General features: G+C 53.4%; 2 protein-coding genes across 6 annotated transcripts; both read right to left on the bottom strand.

Annotated features, from left to right (window-relative positions):
* Nucleotides 1-6054: 6054 nt before the first annotated feature.
* On the bottom strand, nt 6055-7644 carry NRN1L (neuritin 1 like). 2 transcript variants are annotated; one of them, XM_053604573.1, is made up of 3 exons: nt 7330-7644; nt 6508-6640; nt 6055-6392 (listed from the first exon to the last, which is right to left on the bottom strand). In XM_053604573.1, exons 1-3 carry the CDS (start codon nt 7406-7408, stop codon nt 6107-6109), a joined length of 498 nt encoding a protein of 165 aa, XP_053460548.1. In that variant the 5' UTR covers nt 7409-7644; the 3' UTR covers nt 6055-6106. The 2 variants fall into 2 exon arrangements, with proteins under 2 accessions (XP_053460548.1, XP_053460554.1); XM_053604579.1 differs by having other exon boundaries at nt 6508-6619.
* A 143-nt stretch (nt 7645-7787) lies between these two features.
* On the bottom strand, nt 7788-19578 carry EDC4 (enhancer of mRNA decapping 4). Of its 4 annotated transcripts, none has more exons than XM_053604264.1 (29): nt 19277-19577; nt 16563-16719; nt 16063-16174; nt 15674-15773; nt 15224-15413; nt 14968-15115; nt 14785-14889; nt 14373-14482; nt 14196-14279; nt 14009-14104; nt 13809-13911; nt 13500-13680; nt 13094-13166; nt 12901-12992; nt 12636-12823; nt 12445-12560; nt 12196-12352; nt 11444-11877; nt 11252-11356; nt 11014-11166; nt 10895-10931; nt 10585-10762; nt 10328-10483; nt 10105-10220; nt 9842-10007; nt 9442-9628; nt 9131-9350; nt 8587-8750; nt 7788-8338 (listed from the first exon to the last, which is right to left on the bottom strand). In XM_053604264.1, the coding sequence occupies exons 1-29, from the start codon at nt 19356-19358 to the stop codon at nt 8146-8148; spliced, it is 4203 nt and encodes a 1400-aa protein (XP_053460239.1). In that variant the 5' UTR covers nt 19359-19577; the 3' UTR covers nt 7788-8145. The 4 variants fall into 4 exon arrangements, with proteins under 4 accessions (XP_053460239.1, XP_053460256.1, XP_053460247.1 ...); XM_053604281.1 differs by having other exon boundaries at nt 12271-12352; XM_053604272.1 differs by having other exon boundaries at nt 12636-12796.
* Nucleotides 19579-20453: the final 875 nt, after the last annotated feature.

The raw sequence follows: 20453 nt of genomic DNA, 5'->3' as shown, positions 1-20453 counted from the left end.
CACAATTGCGTGACTTTTTTTCCTCACCACTATACTAGTGAGGAAGCTGTATGACCTTAGCCAAGACATCTTCCTTCCATAGCTTCATTTTTCTTATCTGTATATTGGGAATCATAATCCTGACCTACCAGAGTTGTTGGGAGTATTAAAGGTAATATAGAATTCCAGAGTTGATGGCATTCCGAAATCCACACAACACTCTATTTTATAGATATTTGGTAAATTAAATATTTATTGATCCCTTACTATGTGCCAGTGCTGGTATGAGCTTTGGGGAAGAGCATGAGGCCCTGAGGTGAAGAGGTATGTTTATGCAGAGGGGACCAAGCCCAGGACATCCATCCTCCAAGCTCTCCCCTAAACTATAAGCTACTCCTTGTCCACAGAGCTGCCGATGTGAGAAAGTCATCACCATAATGCTTTGGCCTGGGCAGCTGTGCCCAGGGCCCAGTCAGCTTGGCTATCAGCCCACCCCTCTCCTCCAGCTCTGGGATAAACAGAATAAAGCCCTTAAGCCCCTGGCCAGAGAGCAGATTCTTTCCCCATCCCCCTACTCAATGGAAGAGTAGAGACATAGGGAGCAAAAACCAGGGGAAAAGTGGGTCACAGCAAGAGAATGGTAATCCCCCGGATGGCTGTCCAGAGCAGCCAGGCTACTGCTCCTAGAACCAGGCTGCTCCTGACCACCCATCAAGATGAGCTCTGGAAGACTTTTGGTGTCTGAAGGCTCAACACCAGCCCTCCTAGTCATATGCCCAGGCTAAAGGGGTCACTTTGAGATTACATATCCTCCATGCTAGGGACATTCTCAGTCCAAGCTCTTATTGACTGTAACACTTCCTATGCTGGATTTAGAGATTCTTCCATTCCACATACTCCCACATATGCGCTTTTTTTTTTTTTTTTTTAGACAGAGTCTCATTCTGTGGTCCTGGGTAGGGTCCCATGGCGTTATAGCTCACAGCAATCTCTAACTCTTGTGCTCAAGTGATTCTCTTGCCTCAGCCTCCAGACTAGCTAGGACTACAGGCAGTCACCACAATGCACAGCTAGTTTTTCCATTTTTACTTATTTTTAAAATGTTTTTTTATTGAGACAGATTCTCACTTTGTCACCCTTAGTAGAGTGCTATGGTGCCATAGCTCGCAGCAACCTCAAACTCTTGGACTCAAGCGATTCTCTTGCCTCGGCCTCCCAAGTAGCTGGGATTACAGGCACCTGCCACAATACCCAGCTATTTGTTTGTTTGCTTAGCAGGCCTGGGCTGGGCTCGAACCCACCAGCCCCGGTGCATGTGGCCGGCACCCTAAACACTGAACTACAGGCGACCAGCCTAGTTTTTCTCTCTTTTTTTTTAGAGACAGTCTCACTTTGTCACCCTCGGTAGACAGCAATCTCCAGCTCTTGGGCTTAAACGATTCTCTTGCCTCAGCCTCCAGAGTAGCTGGGACTACAGGTGTCCACCACACTGTCCGCTTTTTTTTTTTTTTGTAGAGACAGATTCTTACCTTATCACCCTCGGTAGAGTGCCATGGCATCACACAGCCCACAGCAACCTCCAACTCCTGGGCTTAGGTGATTCTCTTGGCTCAGCCTCCCTAGTAGCTGGGACTACAGGCGTCCACCACAATGCCTGGCTATTTTTGTTGTTGTCGTTGCAGTTTGGCCGGGGCCAGGTTCAAACCCGCCACCCTCAATATATGGGGCTACTGGTCCTACCCACTGAGCCACAGGTGCCAACCTGGTTTTCTCTTTTTAATAGAGATGGGGTCTCACTCTTGCCAGGATGGTCACAAACTCCTAAACTCAGGCAATCCACCCACCTTGGCATCCCAGAGTGGTAGGATACAGGTATGAGCCACCATGCCTCACCCACATGTGCACCATTTGCCTAGGTTGAATGCTAGAGTCACAAAGTGGACTCCCTGCCTTTAAGAGTCCACAGAGGGGGGCGGCGCCTGTGGCTCAGTCGGTAGGGCGCCGGCCCCATGTACCGAGGGTGGCGGGCTCAGACCCGGCCCCGGCCAAACTGCAACCAAAAAATAGTCGGGCATTGTGGCGGGTGCCTGTAGTCCCAGCTACTCGGGAGGCTGAGGCAAGAGAATCGCTTAAGCCCAGGAGTTGGAGGTTGCTGTGAGCTGTGTGATGCCATGGCACTCTACCGCGGGCCATAAAGTGAGACTCTGTCTCTACAAAAGAAAAAAAAGAGTCCACAGAGGGGGCGGCACCTGTGGCTCAGCGGGTAGGGCACCGGCCCCATATGCCGAGGGTGGCGGGTTCAAACCCAGCCCCGGCCAAACTGCAACAAAAAAATAGCCAGGCATGTGGCAGGCGCCTGTAGTCCCAGCTACTTGGGAGGCTGAGTCAAGAGAATTGCCTAAGCCCAAGGATTTGGAGGTTGCTGTGAGCTGCGTGATGCCATGGCACTCTACCGAGGGCAATAAGGTGAGACTCTGTCTCTACAAAAAAAAAAAAAAGAGTTCACAGAAGTTAATTCTGACCTGGACCTAAACAATAACAAGCTCGCGATATCAGTACCAAAATAGAAGAGAACACAGGAGCTGTGTAGACCTAGAGGAGGCTTCAGATTCAGCTTGAAGTTGGGGTTAGGGAATATTTCTTAGAGGAGGTGATGCTGAGCAAGAAGTAGGAGTTGAAGAGGAGGAAATGGGAAAGGGTATTCTTGTTGTGGGGGGATACAGAGTCTTACTTTGTGATCCTCAGTAGAGTGCCATGGCATCATAGCTCACAGCAACCTCAAACTCTTGGGCACAAGTGTTCCACTTGCCTCAGCCTCCCCCAGTACGTGGGACTACAGGTGCCCACCACAATGCCCAGCTGTTTTTTAGAGACAGGGTCTCACTCTTGCTCAGGCTGGTCTCAAACTCCTGAGCTCAAGCAATCCACCTGCCTCAGCCTCCCAGTGTGCTAGGATTATAGGCATGAGCCACTATGCCTGGCCAGGAAGGGTATTCTGAGCAAAGAGAATATATATACACGAAGACCCAAAAGAACTAAAGGTACTCTTCATCCTCACTAGGCCTGGAAAAAAGGGACGGGCTAACAGCTAAGCTAATTGAGCCCTAGCCACAGTTCCCCAGGACAGAGCATCATGGTGATGATGTTTCTCACCCCTCTCCTTCTGGAAAATTCTGGTGGTTGAAGTGGAGGTAGGTCAGACAAGTGCACTATGGCATGAATCTGAAGTTGCAGCTACTTGGAAGGCTGAGGCAGGAGGCTCACTTAAGCCTGGGAATTTGAGACCTGCCTGGGCAACAGAGTGAGACCCTCATCTCAAAAAAAATGAGAGGGGGGCAGCGCCTGTGGCTCAGTGAGTAGGGCGCCGGCCCCATATGCCGAGGGTGGCGGGTTCAAACCCAGCCCCGGCCAAACTGCAACAAAAAAATAGCCGGGTGCTGTGGCGGGCACCTGTAGTCCCAGCTACTCGGGAGGCTGAGGCAAGAGAATCGCTTAAGCCCAGGAGTTGGAGGTTGCTGTGAGCTGTGTGAGGCCACGGCACTCTACCAAGGGCCATAAACTGAGACTCTGTCTCTACAAAAAAAAAAAGAAAAAAATGAGAGGGGAGGCCAGGTGTGGTGGCTCACACCTGTAGTCCCAGTACTGTGGGAAGCCAAGGTGGGTGGATTGCCTGAGCTTGGAGGTTCGAGACCAGTATGAGCAGCAGTGAGTCAGAGTAAGACCACATTTCTACTAACATCAAAAACAGCCGGATGTTGTGGTGGGCATCTGTAATCCCCAGCTACTGGGGAGGCAAAGGGAAAGAGAATTGCCAAAGGAAGAACATTAAAAATAATAATAATAATTGGGGCGGTGCCTGTGGCTCAGCGGGTAGGGCGCCGGTCCCATATGCCAGAGGTGGTGGGTTCAAACCCAGCCCCGGCCAAAAAAAAAAAAAAATAAATAAATAATAATAATAATAATAATAAACAAACAAAAAAGTACTTCAAACGAAGAAGAATGAACAAGCAAGCTGAAATTAAAAAAAAAAAAAAATTAAGGGCAGCACCTGAGGCTCAAAAGAGTAGGGCACACGGCCCATATGCTGGAGGTGTGGGTTCAAGCCCAGCCTCAGCCAAAAAACTGCAAAAAACAAAGAAACAAACAAAAAAAAATTTTTGTTTTAATGGGAGGGGATAGGGCAAATCTAGGAGAATCTAGGGTTTTACCCTGAACTTTGTCCTTCAGGTGATATGAGAAAAAGGATAACTGGTTAGGAGATAGAAGATAGGACAAAAGTTTTTGTACATGAAGCACAGGAGCAAGGGAGGGAAAGCAAAGGCCAGAGACAGAGACAAAGGGTTACTTAGGGACCATGGATGAGGTAAGGTTTCTACACATGTGGGTGGAAGCACCTGCCATTTCAGAGTCTAAACAAAGGTCTTAGCAAGCCTAACTCTGTCCCAGGGGGTAGCACCCTCCCAGCATAGGCTTCAGCATAAACTTGGCTTGCTATGCTCTGGGCTCCCACTGCTCCCTTTCTCCTAGCTGATTGATTTAAGAGCACCCTTTGTAAAGCCCAGCACTTGTCTCATATCCTTACCTCTTATCATCCCTGTGTCTGTGCCACTTCTCTGAAGCTTTCCCTGACCCCAAAGCCTAAGTAGGTAGACAGCTCCTCTGTGCTGCTAGAAAGGGGAGTTGTGAAAGTGGACATAGCTAGGTGATGTAGGGCCTTGTAGACAAGGAGAAGGAACTGAAGATTAGGATCAAAAGAAAAAAAGAGAAAAAAATTAGGATCAAGTTTACAATTTAGAAAGTACAGAATAAAGTACAGAAAGTCACAATAGAAACCAACGAAGAAGCCGGGTGCGGTGGCTCATGCCTGTAATCTCAGTACTTTGGGAGGCTGAGGTAGGCAGATCGCCTGAGCTCATGAGTTCAAGGGCAGCCTGAGCTAGAGCAAGACCCCGTCTCTAAAAATAGCCAGGCATTGTGGCAGGCACATGTTGTCCCAGGTACTCAGGAGGCTGAGGCAAGAGAATCACTTGAGCCCAAGAGTTTGAGGTTGCTATGAGCTATGACGCCACAGCACTCTGAGGACAACAAAGTGAGACTCTGTTGTCCTCAGTAGAAAAAACAGAAAGAAAAAGAAAGAAAAAAAAAGGAAGGAAGGAAGGAACGAATGAGAGCGTGACTCATGACCATGCCCTACAAAAGTGATGTGGTAATGGCTTGGAATAGGGTGATGGTAAAGGACTGCTCAAAAGAGGGTCCCAGCCTCTTGGAGTTCCCTTTCTTCCTCAGATTCTGCCCATACTATCTTGCCCTTCCTTTCCAGCAGGATGAACACACCACACACTCTCATTCCACTGCTTCCAGAAAGCCTTCTGGGATTGTTTTGACTTCCCACCGCATACCTCTTTTCAAAGAACAAGTTTGTGGAGAACAAGGCAAGAGGACCCCTTATAGTGACCCCAATCTCTGCAGCTTCAGGTCATGTCTGGAGCTTGAATGTGGACTCCATCAGGGGCTCCCCACTTTTTTCCCCAGATGGGCCAGGAACTCAGAGGAGGAGACTGAGCACATAGCCTGAGCTGTGTCTTGAAGGTTGAGGTGACGTTCAGCAGAGTGGGGAGGAAGCGAGATGATCAACAGCCTGGAGGTTGGAAAATGGGGTGGACAGGCTGGGTTGGGGCGTGGGATGAAGGGCAATACACCACTTCACCTGGCCGCTAGGGGGCAGGACCTGAGGAGCAGGCAGTGAGAGGCGCGAGGGGTTGAGAACTGTCTTTCCCCCGACCCTGCCTAGTCCCTTTCCCAGCCAGCCCAGAAAGGCAGAGAAAGGCTGTGAGTTCCTGCAGATCTCGGTCTCTATCGTAGCTTTTGGGACCTGTGCGCAATGGAAACTCTGTGCCGCTGTCTAAAACGAGTGTTTGTATGGAGGGAAATCGATTCCCCTGTAGTAGCTCTCTTCCCCACCCATTCCATGCTGAGGATCATCTTCTGGACGCTCCGCCCCAGCCAAGCGAGGTCAAAGCCAGGAGAAAGGAAGGAGCTTAATACAAATGATAAATACCTTTAATGAAAGCCTGCTCTGCAGAGCCCAGACAATGCCGCCGGTGGAGGGCTGGAGGCACCTGACTGGCTAGGCCAGAGACCTCAGGAGGCAGGCCAGCGCCAGAGCAGCAGCCAGCAACAGGGGCGCGGGGGCAGGGGCTGGTGCAGACGCTGTCCCCCGCAGGGTCTCCTGGTTTGTCTCCGGGCCTGCGCCACGCTCTCTGACTCGCACGGGGGCGCCGCACAGAGCGTGCAAGTTATGCGGGTGCGGGGCCCGACGAGCTTCTCGCTGTAGTGACTCCCACACAGCTGCCGCCTCCTCCGGGCAGCCGGACAGGACCCGCCAGGCGCAGGCATGGAAGTCATTCCAAGACCTTTTAAGAGAGCGGGATTAGGTGGGGGTGCGAGATTTGGGACCAGAAAGGAAGAGGTTCAGGTCCCGACGGTGGCGCGGATTAGGCTGCTGCCTTGCTCCTCACCCACCAGTACCTGCAGATGGTTTCCAGCTCGCCTCCGCTGCCCATGCCGTCCCCCAAGCGGATGAGACACCCAGCGAAGCCCTGGTATATGGTGTCGCAGAGATTTGGGCTTGCTGTAGCTGCTGCCAGGGGAGGTATAAGGACTAGGGAGTTGGGGGAAGAGTGGTTGATAGGATGAGTCGGCTCCCACCTCCCCCACTTGTTTACCTGGGAACGCTCTGGGGACGTGACTCAGCCTGAGAAGGATGCCCCAGGGAACTGAGGGGTATGTCTGGGGATTGCCTATCTCCACCCTCTTCAAGGCAGGCCTTGGGATGGGATTTGTATGAGGAGAAAGGACATGGTGTCCCACGGGATCAGCTCTTCCTTTGAGCTTCTGGGACCCCAGGTGGTGTGAGGATGGACCATGTGAAGAAGGCAGGACCAGAAAGAGCAGGTGCAGTCTCTGCAGCCTAAACGAGTCTTACCTGGCCCTTCCACCTCATCCCCAAAGATAGGTATTGTTTTGGATGAGACAAGGCAGAATAGAGTGGGACTGGGATCCAGGGCAGACCCTCACAGAGGACCTCAGGGACCCTACTGGCTGGTCTGGGATTCCAGCCATTGGCCATGGCTCCCTTTATCAGAAGGGCTGCTGAATTTTGAAGTTCTTCCCTGAATAACGGGTTTGTGCCTCTCACTTTCCTTCCTAAAGCCTCCAGCACATCTTCCTGCAGCCCTTACAACTCTTCCAGGAAGACTGTGACCATCCCCCTCACACACACACCCCATACTCAGCCCAGCCAGGTGGGGGAGGGTGCGGCCCAGCCCAGGTCCAGACACTCGTACTCACCAAGTGGCAGCAACAGCAGTAGTCTTAGGGTACCGGGCGGCCGCAGGTAGCGGCAGCAGCAGCGGTAGTAGCGGCGCATCTTCCCTGGCTGGGAGCCTAGTGCGGGAGCTAGCTACTTGCAGCGCAGCCTCTAGGCCCAGCCCCCGGAGGAAGGGGCGGTGATTGGATGGAAGCTGGGGGCGGGCCTCCGAAGCCAGCCAGTGGCCCCACCTCTAGCACCCAGACCGACACAAAAGTGAGAAGCCATCAGAAATGCCCAGGGGTACAATAGGTTGGTGCTGAGCAGGCCCCTAGACCCTGCCCCAGAGACAGGGAGCACGACTTGGAAAGGCTGTTAGCGATGAGTGCCCAGACCTCTGTGGTGGATTGGCCTAGACAGAGTTCCACAGGGGTAACAGCAGGTAACAGAACAGTTATGAGTTACACCAAAGACAAACCAAAAGCACACACGTACTCTGTTTTATTCCAAAAGCATTTAATTGAATTTCTCAATGTTTTTCAAAAACAAAAAGATCCAAATTGGAGGTAAAAAGGAACATGGAAAATTCAACTCAAGTGGCGTCATGATCTCCAGGTCAGGCGGCAGGCATGGCAGAACCCAAGAAGGCACAATACCTGCCCTGGGCCCAGCCTAGACCTCCTGGCCACCACAACCTGTAGACCATGGCCAGTATTCCCTGCCCCCCAACCCCCAAACATCCCAGAGGTGGGGTCCCGAGCAGGTAAAGGACAGACACAATACTGCCTTGACCTAGGCAGCCTGCTATCTGCTGTCCTTCAGTGCCACTCCATTCCTGGGCAAGACAGGCTTAGCAGCTAAGGGAGGCTAGGGGTCACAAGGCCATGCAGCATGAGGCTAAGACGCCGGGCTGCTTTGCCAAGTGAGTTGTGTGGCTCAGCCTGCAGGAACTGAAAAAGCTTTTGGCGCACCTGGGCCATGACAGAGCCCATGTGGTCCCGAGTGATGGGATTACTGTGGTCCAGGTGCATCACGGCCTCTTCCAGGTAGCTGGGGATTGAGGAAAAGGACAGGCTACAGGTGGGCGCTCCAGCAGATGGGAGCGCCCCCTGGTGGCACTGAGATTCAGAGGGATTGTTGACGAAGGAGGCCTCCAAGCCTCAGCCAGATGAAGCCATAGGAGATTGGTGGAAAAGTAGAAAGGGGAGTCTGGCAGAAGTGGGAGTACCCTTAGAACAGTTCCCTCCTCACCCCTTACCCCACAGCTTATCTTCTAGTCCCTGCCTGCCCCCACTCACCTGAGCTTGAGGTCAGTTCGAGTGCCAAGGTCAGATGCCAGCTGCTGGATAAGGGAAAGGAGCACAGGCTGGGAGAGAGGGCAGGGTGGCTGCCCAAAGACCTGGGCTGGGTCCACAGTTTCACATACATACAGCACCAGGTTCAGGTCAGCGGCTGTCAGTGCCTGGAGGAGAACAGGGCAACAGTGTTTACAGCTAGTATTAGTATGGAATGTTTGCTTGTCTGTGCTGTGCGGCTTTGGGGAGGATGACCACACAGTGGGATAGTGAGGGCTCCAGAGGGCCCAGAGAGCACTGTAGGGCTGTATTGTACCCTAGAAGATCAAAGTTTCCTGAGAATAGTAGTCATGGAGCTGGGTTGAGTTGGGAAGAAAAAGGTCTAGAAAGAGGGAGCAATAGAGGCAATGGCCTGGAGGTCAAAGGGAACCAAGAACAGTCTACTGGGGCTGGAAGGCCCAGAGCCTGGTGGGTGGAGTGGAATGTATAGTGCACAGGCCTTGTCTGGAAACACCTGACCCTTACCAGGGCCACGCGCCTGTTATACCTGCTGGAAGGCCTGATTGAGGTGGCCCTGCTGCAGCAGCTGCAGAATATGGGCTTGTTGGGCCTGGCAGTCAAGGTGAGCAGAGGGAACAGGTGTGCCAGCAGCTGAGCGCATGGCCTGCATGATGCTGGAGGTGACAGCAGCCTGCTGCTCCTTGAGCGCCACACTTACTTCACCTTTAACAATGCGCTGTACCTGTGCTAAAATTGACTCCTGTAGGCTGCAAAGCAAAGTGAGGCAGATGAAGTAGACAGGGAGCCCCACTTGGCCCCTCCCAGACCACCACCTTGCCTAATACCCTGCCTACTTACCTGCCCACAGCCACGTGCAACTGGTGCTGCACCTCAGCCCGAACGCTGCTAGACACAGTGGCTGCCATCTGCTCAGTGGCACTCTGCAATGTGCTGACCAGGCCCCGCAGCTGGGCCAGCACAGGCTCCCTTGCCTCCTGTTCCCGTGCCTTCCGACTCTTCATGTGACTTTCTAGCTGCTGCAAGTCTAAGAAGTGACCACAGGGACCATAAGAGGGATAGTAGGAGAGAAGAAGGCAGCCCCTCCTACTCTGGGTCATAAGACCACACTCATGGGAGGGTGCCTGTGGCTCAAAGGAGTAGGGCGCCAGCCCCATACGCCAGAGGTGGCAGGTTCAAACCCAGCCCCGGCCAGAAACTGCAAAAACAAAACAAAACAAAAACAAAAAACCACACTCACACTCCTGTGTGCCCAACCGGAAGCTATCATTGATTTGCTGGAACATGGCCTGACAGCTCTTCTCGAAGGCCGGCAGCACCACGCTCTGGAAGGCCTCACGGTAGGCAGCCTGCATTGGCCCCTGTAACGTGTCTGCAGCCGCTCGGGCAATGGTATCAGTCAAGTTCTGGGGAAGAGGGGGGGCTGAGTTGAAAGCCTGAACCCAACCTGGCCTGACTAGAACCACCAACCACCCTGCTCCCCCATCTTGGGCCCAACAGCACCTTGGACTTGAGCAGCTTTGAGATATTTTCTTTCATGCTGCCCTCTACGGCTGTGAGCTTGGTGGCCACTGAGTTACTCAGTTGGCCTGCCACAGGCTCCAGACTCCTGGAGACACCTGGGGCAGGGGAGGAAAAATGGAGCCAGGATAGAAAGTTTGACAGGTGCCCCCACTCCCACCTGGCCCACCCAAAGGAAGTCTCCATGCAAAACTCAAAAACTCACTTGGGAGAACTGTCTTCTTGATCTCATCCCTTATGCTGCGCTCTAGCCGCCCAGCCACAGCTGAAGACAGTGCCTGTGACAGCTGCTGTGTCAGCTGCTCCTGCAGCTGCCCACCCCGCTGCTGCCCCTCTGCCAGTGCCCGCTCTAGTCGCCGCTCTATGCTATAGCTAAGGAACAGGACTGAAGCAGGTCCATAACCTTTCCCAGGCCAGGAATACTTCCCCTAAGCCATACTGTGCTACCACCCTTAAGGATACGTTCCTGCTCATGTCGGGTCTCGAGGGCACGTTCTACGTGGCCCATGACAGTGCTCTGCAGGCCTTCAAGCTGGGTACACAGACGCTGCAGCAGCTCTTCTTGGCTGTGCCGCAACTCCACCAGCTCTCTTTGCTGTTGCCAAATTAATGCTGGCCAGTCCTCAGGTGGCTCTGCCACCTGCCAATAGCACTGTCAGTCACATTTTGTTTATCCTACTCATTTCCACACACCAGACTAGGGAATGGCCCAGAGCCCTTCCCCACTCTTACAAGGTGGTTCCGTTAGTAGAAAGGGGGCTTGCTCACTTACCTGGTGTTCTGCGAGCCGGGATCCCATGGCTGAATCCCTGCCATAGGTGAGAAGCACCTCAGGTCATGTCGGACAGCCTACAGACCACCCTTCTCTCTCTCCCTAAGACCCCTCCATACCCATCATCCTTCTTGCTTTTCCTCTTGAGCTTGGGTGAAGACCGAGGGGATCCCTTGGCCTTCCAGTCCTTGGCAGGTAGCCGTGGAGTGGGAACTTTGGTGCCAAAGCCTCCTGAAGCAGAGGCAAGACTGGCCACTTCATCATCATGGTCACTGTGGGAAGAAGAGGGAGGGGGCTGAGCATTTGTCCCCTTGTTGACAGTTCCTTGTGAGGAGAATGGTGTACAGTGACTCCCACCTTTGTTCAGCACTGGCATCCTGGCTGTCATGTTGCTGCAGCAGGTGATAAGGTGGTCGATGGAAGGCCAGGCTCTTGTGCTTTTCCTGAAGGCCATTCCTGGGGCTAGGGGAACAAGCCAACTCAGCAGTGGTTGATTCTATCTAAAGCTCCTCCCAACAGCACATTTTCCCCCCACCCCAAGCTCCTCACCTCTCTGCCAGAGTGCTACAAGTCTCACGGGTAATATCAGGTGCTGTAGGCCAAACCTGGCTGTCAGAGGTTGTGGCCTCCTGGGTTAAGGCTGCCTCCAGGAGAGAGGGGGTAGTATGCCGATCTCCATCCCCAGAGCCTCCATCCAGGCCAAGCTGGGGGCCAAGCTCAGGCCCTGGCCTGGGCCGGGGGGACAGCAAATGTAGTGCTGAGGCAGCTGAGGCCATACTGTCTGGCTCAAGGCCCTCTGGTGCAGAGGAACCAAAGCCACGGGACAGGGCCTCGGATGCAATCTCAGGGATGTCCTGAGACAGGGCAGTGGAAGCTGAGGAGATAACATCAGGGGAACGGGTGCGGCTGGGAGAGGCCTGGGGTAGCCCCAGGGGCTCCACTTCTTGCAGCTCCAGGGATAGTGCAGAGGCAGCAGTAGGCACCTGAGGTGGACCAAAGATGGGGGCTTAAGTGATGGGAGGTGAGGCAGAGGGACGTATCAGAAGTGACATGAGACAAAACAATGGGAATTCAGGTCAAAAACAGGGTCACAGTTCAGGAGAGGATGTAGAGACAGGAATGCTGAGGAAATACCCTCTTGGGAACATGGGGGGCTGACATGACCTCAGAGGGAACATGGACTATGTAAGGTACAGCAGGGGCAGCAGCAGGGATGTGTGGAGGGAGACTGCTGCTCACCTTTCCTACCGTTGCCCACCTGCTACCCGGCACTTCACATACCCAAGCTCGCATGCACGCACCTGCCCTGGCCCCTTGGGAGTCAATTTGTCAGCTGGGCTGGGGAGCAGGCCAGGCAAGAGGCTGCGTGGGCTTGCCTGGAGGCTGCTGCTGCTGCTGCTCATTGTCAGACTGCCATCCAGCTGCAGCTTAGGACTCAAGCTCAGCTCCTCAGGTGGTCTGGTGGTGGGAAGTCTAATGTGTCAACAGCCAGAGCTGGTTATTATCTGGCACCAGCCCCTGCCATCCACCAACTCTGACCCTTACCTTACCTGGGCAAGGAGGGGTCCACAGCTGAGGTGCTGCTCATGGCAGACACAGCTGTAAGAGAGCTGCTGCTGCTACTGCTGCTGCTGCTGCTGCTGCTACTACTAGGGGATGCAGTGATCTGGGGAGATGCAGAAAATGAGGGCTGTGGCCTGCAGGTGGGATATTCCCAGGTCCCCCTACCCTGAGGGGGTACCTGCTGCAGGGAGGCGCTGGGTGTCATGAAGGCATCAGGTGTCATCAACTTGGGCTTTGTCTCACTGCTCAGACTGAGGAAATCAGCAGGTGCAGGCAGCTCCACGATTCGTCGGAGGTCAGGCTGGGAGCCATGCGCTGCTGCTCCCAGGCCCTCAGAGCCTAGTTCAGACCGAGACTCTCCAAATACTGCAGAGCAACTGCCACTTGAGTCAGATCTCAGACTCCAATCAGTCCAACCTCCCTCCCTCTCACCCCTTACTCACCAAAGTCCTCATGGGCAGTGTGGGTGGGGAGCGGGGCCACCACATCAGGGTTTAGCTGCGGCTGGAAGCGGATCTGCACATCTTGTAGTGCTCTACAGGGAAAGGAGGAGGAGGACATAGTGCTCAGATAGGCCAAGGTCAGTAGAGTAGGGACAGGCACAGCAGAATTGGTGGGCCACCCACACACACTCACTTAGTATGCACGCAGAAGAGCTTGATAAGCACACCGGCTGCAGACTCCATGGGACCAGCTCCGTGGGTACCTTCTGAAAGGACAGTGTGTGTGAGGGAGGTGCCTGTGGCTCATTAAGTAGGGCTCTGGCCCCATACTGAGGGTGGTGGGTTCGAACCCGGCCCCAGTCAAACTGCAACAAAAAAATAGCCAGGTGGTGTGGCAGGCACCTGTAGTCCCAGCTACTTGGGAGGCTGAGGCACTCTACCGAGGGAGACAAAGTGAGACTCTGTCTCTTAAAAATAAATAATAAATACATACATAAATAAATAAAATGAAAGGATGGTGTGATGACTAAGCCCCTGGCCCTCTCTGTGCCTCAGCGCCCTCTACATATGGACATACAGCCAATTCTGAGGCAGCTCACCAGCCCCCAAGCTGTCATTCTCCTCCTCAGCAGGGAGCACCTCAGTGTGCCGAAGCCGGCAGCGACTCACAACCTGAATTCCAAAGCTCAGCACAGGGTGAGTGAGCAGAAACTCTGAGATGGAGCTGAAACAGGCTCGGCCCTCCTCCTGGTTCTGTAGCAGCTCCATCACGTAGAGGACCTGCATGGGAAGTACATTCCTGGCTTAGCTCAGAGGCTATGAGGGCAGCAGATGTGCGACATACAGACAGATGTGCCTGTCCTCCCTGATGACAATGACTCCACCTAGGGTGCCCCACGACAGCCTACCTTCCGCTGCACATCACTGAGAATCAGGTATTCTGCTGACAGGTCCAAGCAGACCTTGAGGCTGGGGGGCACACTCACTGAGCTGAAGATATCTGGGGAGAAGCTAGAGAGCCATGAAGCAGAGTAAATGAGGCTGAGAGCTGAAGAAACCCATACCCCCACCCCTGCTGCCACCCCCAGGCCTCCCAGCCCCTGGTTACCGAATAGTCTGTAGGCAGGTCCAGGATACTGTGCACCACATCTTTAGCTCCCGATTCTGGTCAGCACCAGTAATGAGGAACCTCCAGAAAGGGATCCTGCAGAGCATATGGCAATGAGCGGTTGGCTCGGCCTCCTACTGGGAGCTCATGGACAGCTCACCACCCACTTGTCTGCCCACTCACTCACTCAGGGTCCTGTTTCCTATGGTTGTCACAGAATAGGAGGCAGGAGAGGGGCCGCCCATCATGAGGCTTCCACTCATGTAGACACCTGCAGACAGGCAGGTGAGGGACCTGAGTGAGTGATCTGCTTTCCTGGTCTCCTACATAGGGAAGGGTTCTGGTCCTACAGGCCTTGCCTTACCTTGGCTCATCCTGCCCCTCAATGTAGATCTGCCAGAACTTGACATAGCCATCATGGCTTGCAGTAGCCAGGACAGTCCCGTCAGGGGAGAGGGCTCCTTCACTTAGGCACTGGGAAGAACCCAAAGAACTTTGCTTTGCCATCTGACTAGAGGTGGAAACGACCCCTTCTCAAATGAGGATGGTAGTGAGCTGAGCTAGCCCACAGTGGATATGCCCATTTATGTGACTGACTAAATGAACAGAGAAGATCATACCTGCAGAGCACAACTAGGTTAGGAGTAACCCACAGGTGAAGGCCACTTTGTGCTCCAAGTCCCATGGGCAGAGGGACAATAAAGCTGCCTGGGCAGCTGTGAATATGGAGAAGAGATGACAGAGGGGGAGGGTAAGAGGGGCAGCTGCAAGCTTACCGTGCTGTGGCCTTTTACCACAATGAAGCCCTGCTTGATTTGGCTGGCATCCACAGGCCAGGTGCTGTGGTTGGAGCGGAGCATGTCCAGGTCCCACACCTCAGCCTGGAGGACACAAGGAGGTTCAGCCCCTATCCATTCTTTGGCTGCTCTGATGCCTCCCCACCATTCCCAGCCCCTTACCCGGTCTTCATGCAGCAGGGCCACTGTTGGGCTGCTCTCCTCACAGCAATCCTCACTCTCCTCGGGGATGAAGGGACACCAGATGATCCTGCGGAAATGGTTCAGTGGCGTGCCCTCTGGCTGCCGAATATGGACCAAGATCTCTTCTCTGAGCAGGGTGTTAAGGGCTAGATAGGTGGATGATGATGCGTGTCTAGCAGCCCCATTTCTACCCACCCTTCTTTAGTCCCTCCACCTAATATCAGGGAAGGGATACTGAATTTTGCCATTAATCAGAGCCAAGCGCCACACAAACAAGTTGCCTGCCTCATCCAGGCAGGCCAGCTGTGGAGAGTTGAGGTGTGCAAAGGCTAGATCAGCCACACTGCCTGTGAAGCCCTTGAGCAGGGTCCGCTCCGAAGTGCTGACACTGATCACCCGCACCATTGCTGAGCCATTGTTGGCGGCTGGAATCAGGAAAGCAGTAGGCCATAAGCAAGTATCCAAGCCCAGGCAGCAGCAGAGAAGGCCTGCCCTTGCCTGTCTCACTGCCATCACCACAGTCTCACACTTAGTTTTCTCACCCAGTTCCCAAATGCCTGTCAGAGGTGGGGGCAGCATGGAGAAGCCTTTCATTATACCCCTAAGTGGGCTGAGTGACCTGATACTGGGTCTGGCTTTCTGGGACTTCTAGCAGAACACTTCCCTCTCCCCTGCCCCTACTCACCCCGAATGGCATAGGCCAAGAAAGAGTTAGACACAGCAATCAGGTTGCCATAGTAGTACTTCTGCTCCCAGTCATACTTGGCGACAGGCTGGATTTTCACCTGAGAACCCAGCAGGAGACAAGTCATAGCTGGGGTAGTTTCCCCAGAACATAGGAGATCCCCAGCATCCCTGGGCATGGGAAAGGCCATAAATACAAACCCAGCTACCCAATGACACCTCTTGGGCCCAGACTCCTATAGAGGCTTGGTACCCAATCCTGGCTTCCTGAAATTGGCACATACTACCTATTTGTCAAGGTGGTTCCCACGGGAACTGGCAGCATGGGGGATATGGAAGAAGTGGGAGTGCCCCCATACATTATATATGCCATGGCATTCTTGTACCCACCTTGTTGCTGCCCCGGGCCTTGCTTGAAATGCTAGAATCACTGCTGGCCACAATCTCTACTTCCTTAGCCAAAATCCCAATGCAGGTGGAACTGTCATCTCCTGAGAGGCAGCTAAGGGGAAGGGCATACAAACTTTGTCTCTTGTTCATCCAAAGGTTCAACAGGCAGGGTAGGGAGGAGAAGACACAGCCCCTCTGGTGAGAGGGTCTAGTCTCAGCTTTGCCTGGCCCACTGGCCCCAGACCCATAGCTCCCCTTGCTCCCCACCCTCCTTAGGAATGAACCTACTTCCATTCTAAACCAGGCATCTTGGCCGAACCCTTGAACTTGTCCGTGCCTCTCATACTAGTGCAAACTCAATGTGGTGAAGTGCTCTGCCCCAAATCATCTAGAAGAGCCGCAGCAGAGGCTTCTGGCCCCTTTCACCCCCATTCATGCCTTCAGCTAAGCAGGTACCTCAAAGATACCATCACCACCATTGCCATCTCCCAGGTACTCACATGACCTGCTTCTCCTGCAGATTAATGGGCGGCATGGTCCGGAGACCAGTCTTGCTTGTTGAGGTACCATCACCTGAGCAGAGAGGGTCTGGGACCAGGAGCCCATTGAGGTCACCATTGTAGGCACTGGATGGTCTCGGGCTCTCTGCACTGGGGCCTGGAGACAAAGAGGGGCACCCTGACAAGGTTGCTCTATCTGCCCACTAGCCTCTCCTGCAGAGTTTTCTTCCAGAACTATGAGGTGCTCTAGAAACACTCAACTGAGGAAGGCATGTTTGTGGAGGTAGAAAGGCCCTTTGTTCATCTCATTCTATTAACAATGATGTATACCAGGAGCAAGAATGAGTATGAAGCTCTTCTACCTGAGGAAGGGACCCTCTGAGGCCAGTTAATACTTGGGCCTGGGTCAGCACAGAGAAGTCTGTGTGCTTTGAGGGAGGTCATGGGAAGGGTCAAGAAGAACTCAGAAGAGGTGCCAACATTGCCATTTTTCCCAGAATACTTAAATATAAGAAGGATGGAGAGAAAACAATGCTGCAGAGGCCTCAGGTATGATGTTAAGGTGTTCAGACTCTTACCTGTGGGTAAGGAGAGCCACTAGAGTTTTATTTTTTATTTTTTGAGACAGAGCCTCAAGCTGTTGCCCTGGGTAGAGTAGCAACCTCAAACTCCTGGGTTCAAGCGAGTCTCCTGTCTCTGCCTCCCAAGTAGCTGGGACTATAGGCGCCCGCCACAACGCCCAGCTATTTTTTGGTTGCAGTCGTCATTGTTGTTTGGCAGGCCCAGGCTGGATGCAAACCCGCTAGCTCAGGTATATGTAGCTGGCGCCTTAGCCACTTGAGCCACAGGAGTTTTTAATGGGAAGGTGACATAGTCAGCTATGGCCAGGAGGCTGATTACTGCAAAGTGAAATGCAGAACAGTTGGAATCAGGATGAGATTCTTGGTCTGGGTGAGGGCCTAGAGAGACCAAGGTAAAGGAAGACTTTGGAGAGAAGATGGGCTCCTAAGGCATGGAAGGACACTGATAAAATGTGGGAGGAGTGTGTTGATACTGTGCTGTGTTGACACACGGAAATGGCTCAAAGAAGCTACCCTGGGCAGGAGTCATGGACACAGGAGGCACTGAACAAAGTTGACAGAAACTATCGGGTAGATGTGGAATCAGGAAAGACAGCATTTCAGTTGTTTGTACCGACTGGGTGCAACACTCTCACAGACTCAGACACCATGCCAAAAAAAAAATCCCAGGTGGCAAGGACACTAGGGTTCCACTTTCGGGAACATAGCAAGTTTCTAGTCACAAAACAATCTGAGTTCTGACTTGCCCTCCAGCGAGAGGAGAGAAGCAAGAGCTCCTTGGCAAACAGGGAAATCAAGTGCCAATCAATACAAGGAGTTACAAGGAAAGCCTCCTTTGATCAAAGATATCTTAACTGCTTAAGGATAAGCTGACCACTCTCTCTGCACCCAAACAGCAGCCCAGGCTACACATGGCTGGGCATGCCAGGCTCTACCAAATCTCTGAGGAGTCTAGTCTGCACAGCAGCTGCTGAGCATGAAAGGCCCAAGCCAAGCTCATGAGCAAAGGGAGCACACATTCCAGGCCTGGGGGAGCAAGCCCAATGGTCTTAGGCAGCAGGTGGATTTTCTCAGATAGTAGGGGTTACCTAAATCTGTCCATAGTGAACACCAGTGCCTACGTCCAAAAGCAGCCAATTTGGGCCTCCCAGCAGGTGTAAAAACGAGGTCTTAGGAAGCATGAGTTCTAGGGAAGCTGTGGCCACTGCACATCCATACTATTGTCATGAGCCAGCCCTTCAACCACTACAACTTTTCACAGATCCCTGAACCTGCCAGTAAACAGCTTTGGATGCTGTTCATATTACACCCAAGCCCTGGTCACATTACCTAGCCTAGTCTCATTTCTCAGACCTGTACTCTGCACTCACGAACCTCCACCTTCCTCATTCCCACCACAGTATCAACACACTCCTCTCTTTCAATGACATTATATTACACCCCTGTTAGTTTTCTGTGTCCTGGGAAATCCTTGAGGGCAAGAGCAGTTCAGAGGCATCACTAGGAGCCTAAGTAAAATATGAATGACTGGGAACAAATCAGGGCACGCAGATTATTTGGAGTCTAGTCCTATCAGAGCTGTGTGGTCTGTGATTTGCCTTTCTCCCAGACAGAACGGGAATTGGGGCTGAACACTTTCCTCCTGGAAATCACTTCAGAACAGCAGGTCTGTTGTCTGCATTCCAGAAGGAAAAACAAGTTATAGAGGGGGATGAGTGGCTCTTCAGCACAGTGCTTAAGGAATTCGATATACAGAACCGAGACCAGGTCTCTGAACCAGGACGAGAACGTAGGGGTGTTGGGCCAGTCCCAGGAATACTAGAGATCGTGAGGCCAGGAACCTGGAGGGCCTGGCAGATTCAGAAAAGGAGCCTCACCTTCAGCAGAAACGTTGAAGGACAAGGCAGAACGGCTCGGCGCTGGGATGGGGAGGGCTCACAACAGGGGTCTGCGCCCTTCCAGGAGTATACTCAGGTATCTAGGGCTCCGACTCCGCTCCGATCCCCATCCGCCCTCATCAGCTGGGAGGATCCAGAGCTGGTCCTAAGGGACCTGCAGGCCTTGAGAGCGGTTCTGACCTGCGCCACCCTTCTACCTGCTCATCGAGGGCCCACCCCCACTAGCCCCGCTCACCCCCCGCAGGCCGGTCCAGCTTGAGGATGTCCCGCAGGTGCTGCGTGGCGTCCTCGATGTCGATGCTCGCGCAGGAGGCCATGGGCCCAGCCGCGGGCGCCCCGCCCGCACTGCGTTCGTTCGGCCGCGGCCGCGCACCGCCCAGCCTCGCCTGGCCGCAACGGGTCAAGACAGCGGGATGCGGATCACTACCCCCAGTCCACCCACAGTTAGCAAACTGCCACCCGCGCCGCGTCCCTGAGCCCCACCAACCCCACCAACCGCCTCCGCTTCCGGCCTCCAAGAGGCTTAGCTCCCGGAACCTGCAAAGACCGGAGAAGAAAGGTTCCGGGCTAAGGGCGGACGCCTAAAACCCGGCCGGAGCCCGTCCTCCTCGGCGGCCCCGCCCCCTGTGCCAGCCCGGTCAGGAAGTTCCACAGAGACAGAGTCAACGTTCACGCACTTGGCTGCCCAAAGCCCTACTCGTTTCAGAACCCGCATGGTCCATACCCACTCCCAAAGGATGTACTCTGATGGCCCTATACAGGATCAACTCAACCGCCCAGGCTAGAGTCCCCGAGATTCCCAGAAATAAGCTGAATTGGCAGCACCCTCAGTTTTCCATTTGGGAAATAGGTCTAAGTAACCCAAGATCCAAAGTAACCCAGCCATAAAACCCAGGAATCGCAAGAGCAGGGGTGAAATTATCACCAAAAGCTCATTGTTCCCTGCTTTTCCCCAGCATCCCCTTCCTGTCCCATCTGGCGCCCTCAGGAAGAAACAAACCAGTTTTACAAACTCCTCTTTATTGCAGACAATTCAGGCACAGGTACATGGAAGAAGCTGTATTGCAGATTTTATACAGGGTGGTTTAAGAGGCAGCAGGTTAGTATCTACCTCTCTCCCACCCCCACTTCCCCAAATACACACCAGCCTAGAGATCAGTCCCACTGCAATCTCCTGAGCATGCTGTCCTCTCAAACAGCAAACCACCTAGAAGTGTGCCCAGTGTAGCCAGGCAACTGTGGGGTCTGAGGAAGTCTGCAGCCTCTACCCATAGTGGGACATGGGGAGGATATCCTTTTATAGGTCAGGCTTAGCTGTGACACCCTCACTAATACTAAAACCCCTAACTGGGCATTGACCAAATCCTGGGTTTAGTTCTAGTCTGCAGTTGCTACCTTGCTACTGAGTTTAT

This window comes from Nycticebus coucang, chromosome 2, assembly GCF_027406575.1.
Source record: "Nycticebus coucang isolate mNycCou1 chromosome 2, mNycCou1.pri, whole genome shotgun sequence".
Lineage (NCBI taxonomy): Eukaryota > Metazoa > Chordata > Mammalia > Primates > Lorisidae > Nycticebus > Nycticebus coucang.
This window is presented reverse-complemented; position numbering and strand designations above follow the sequence as displayed.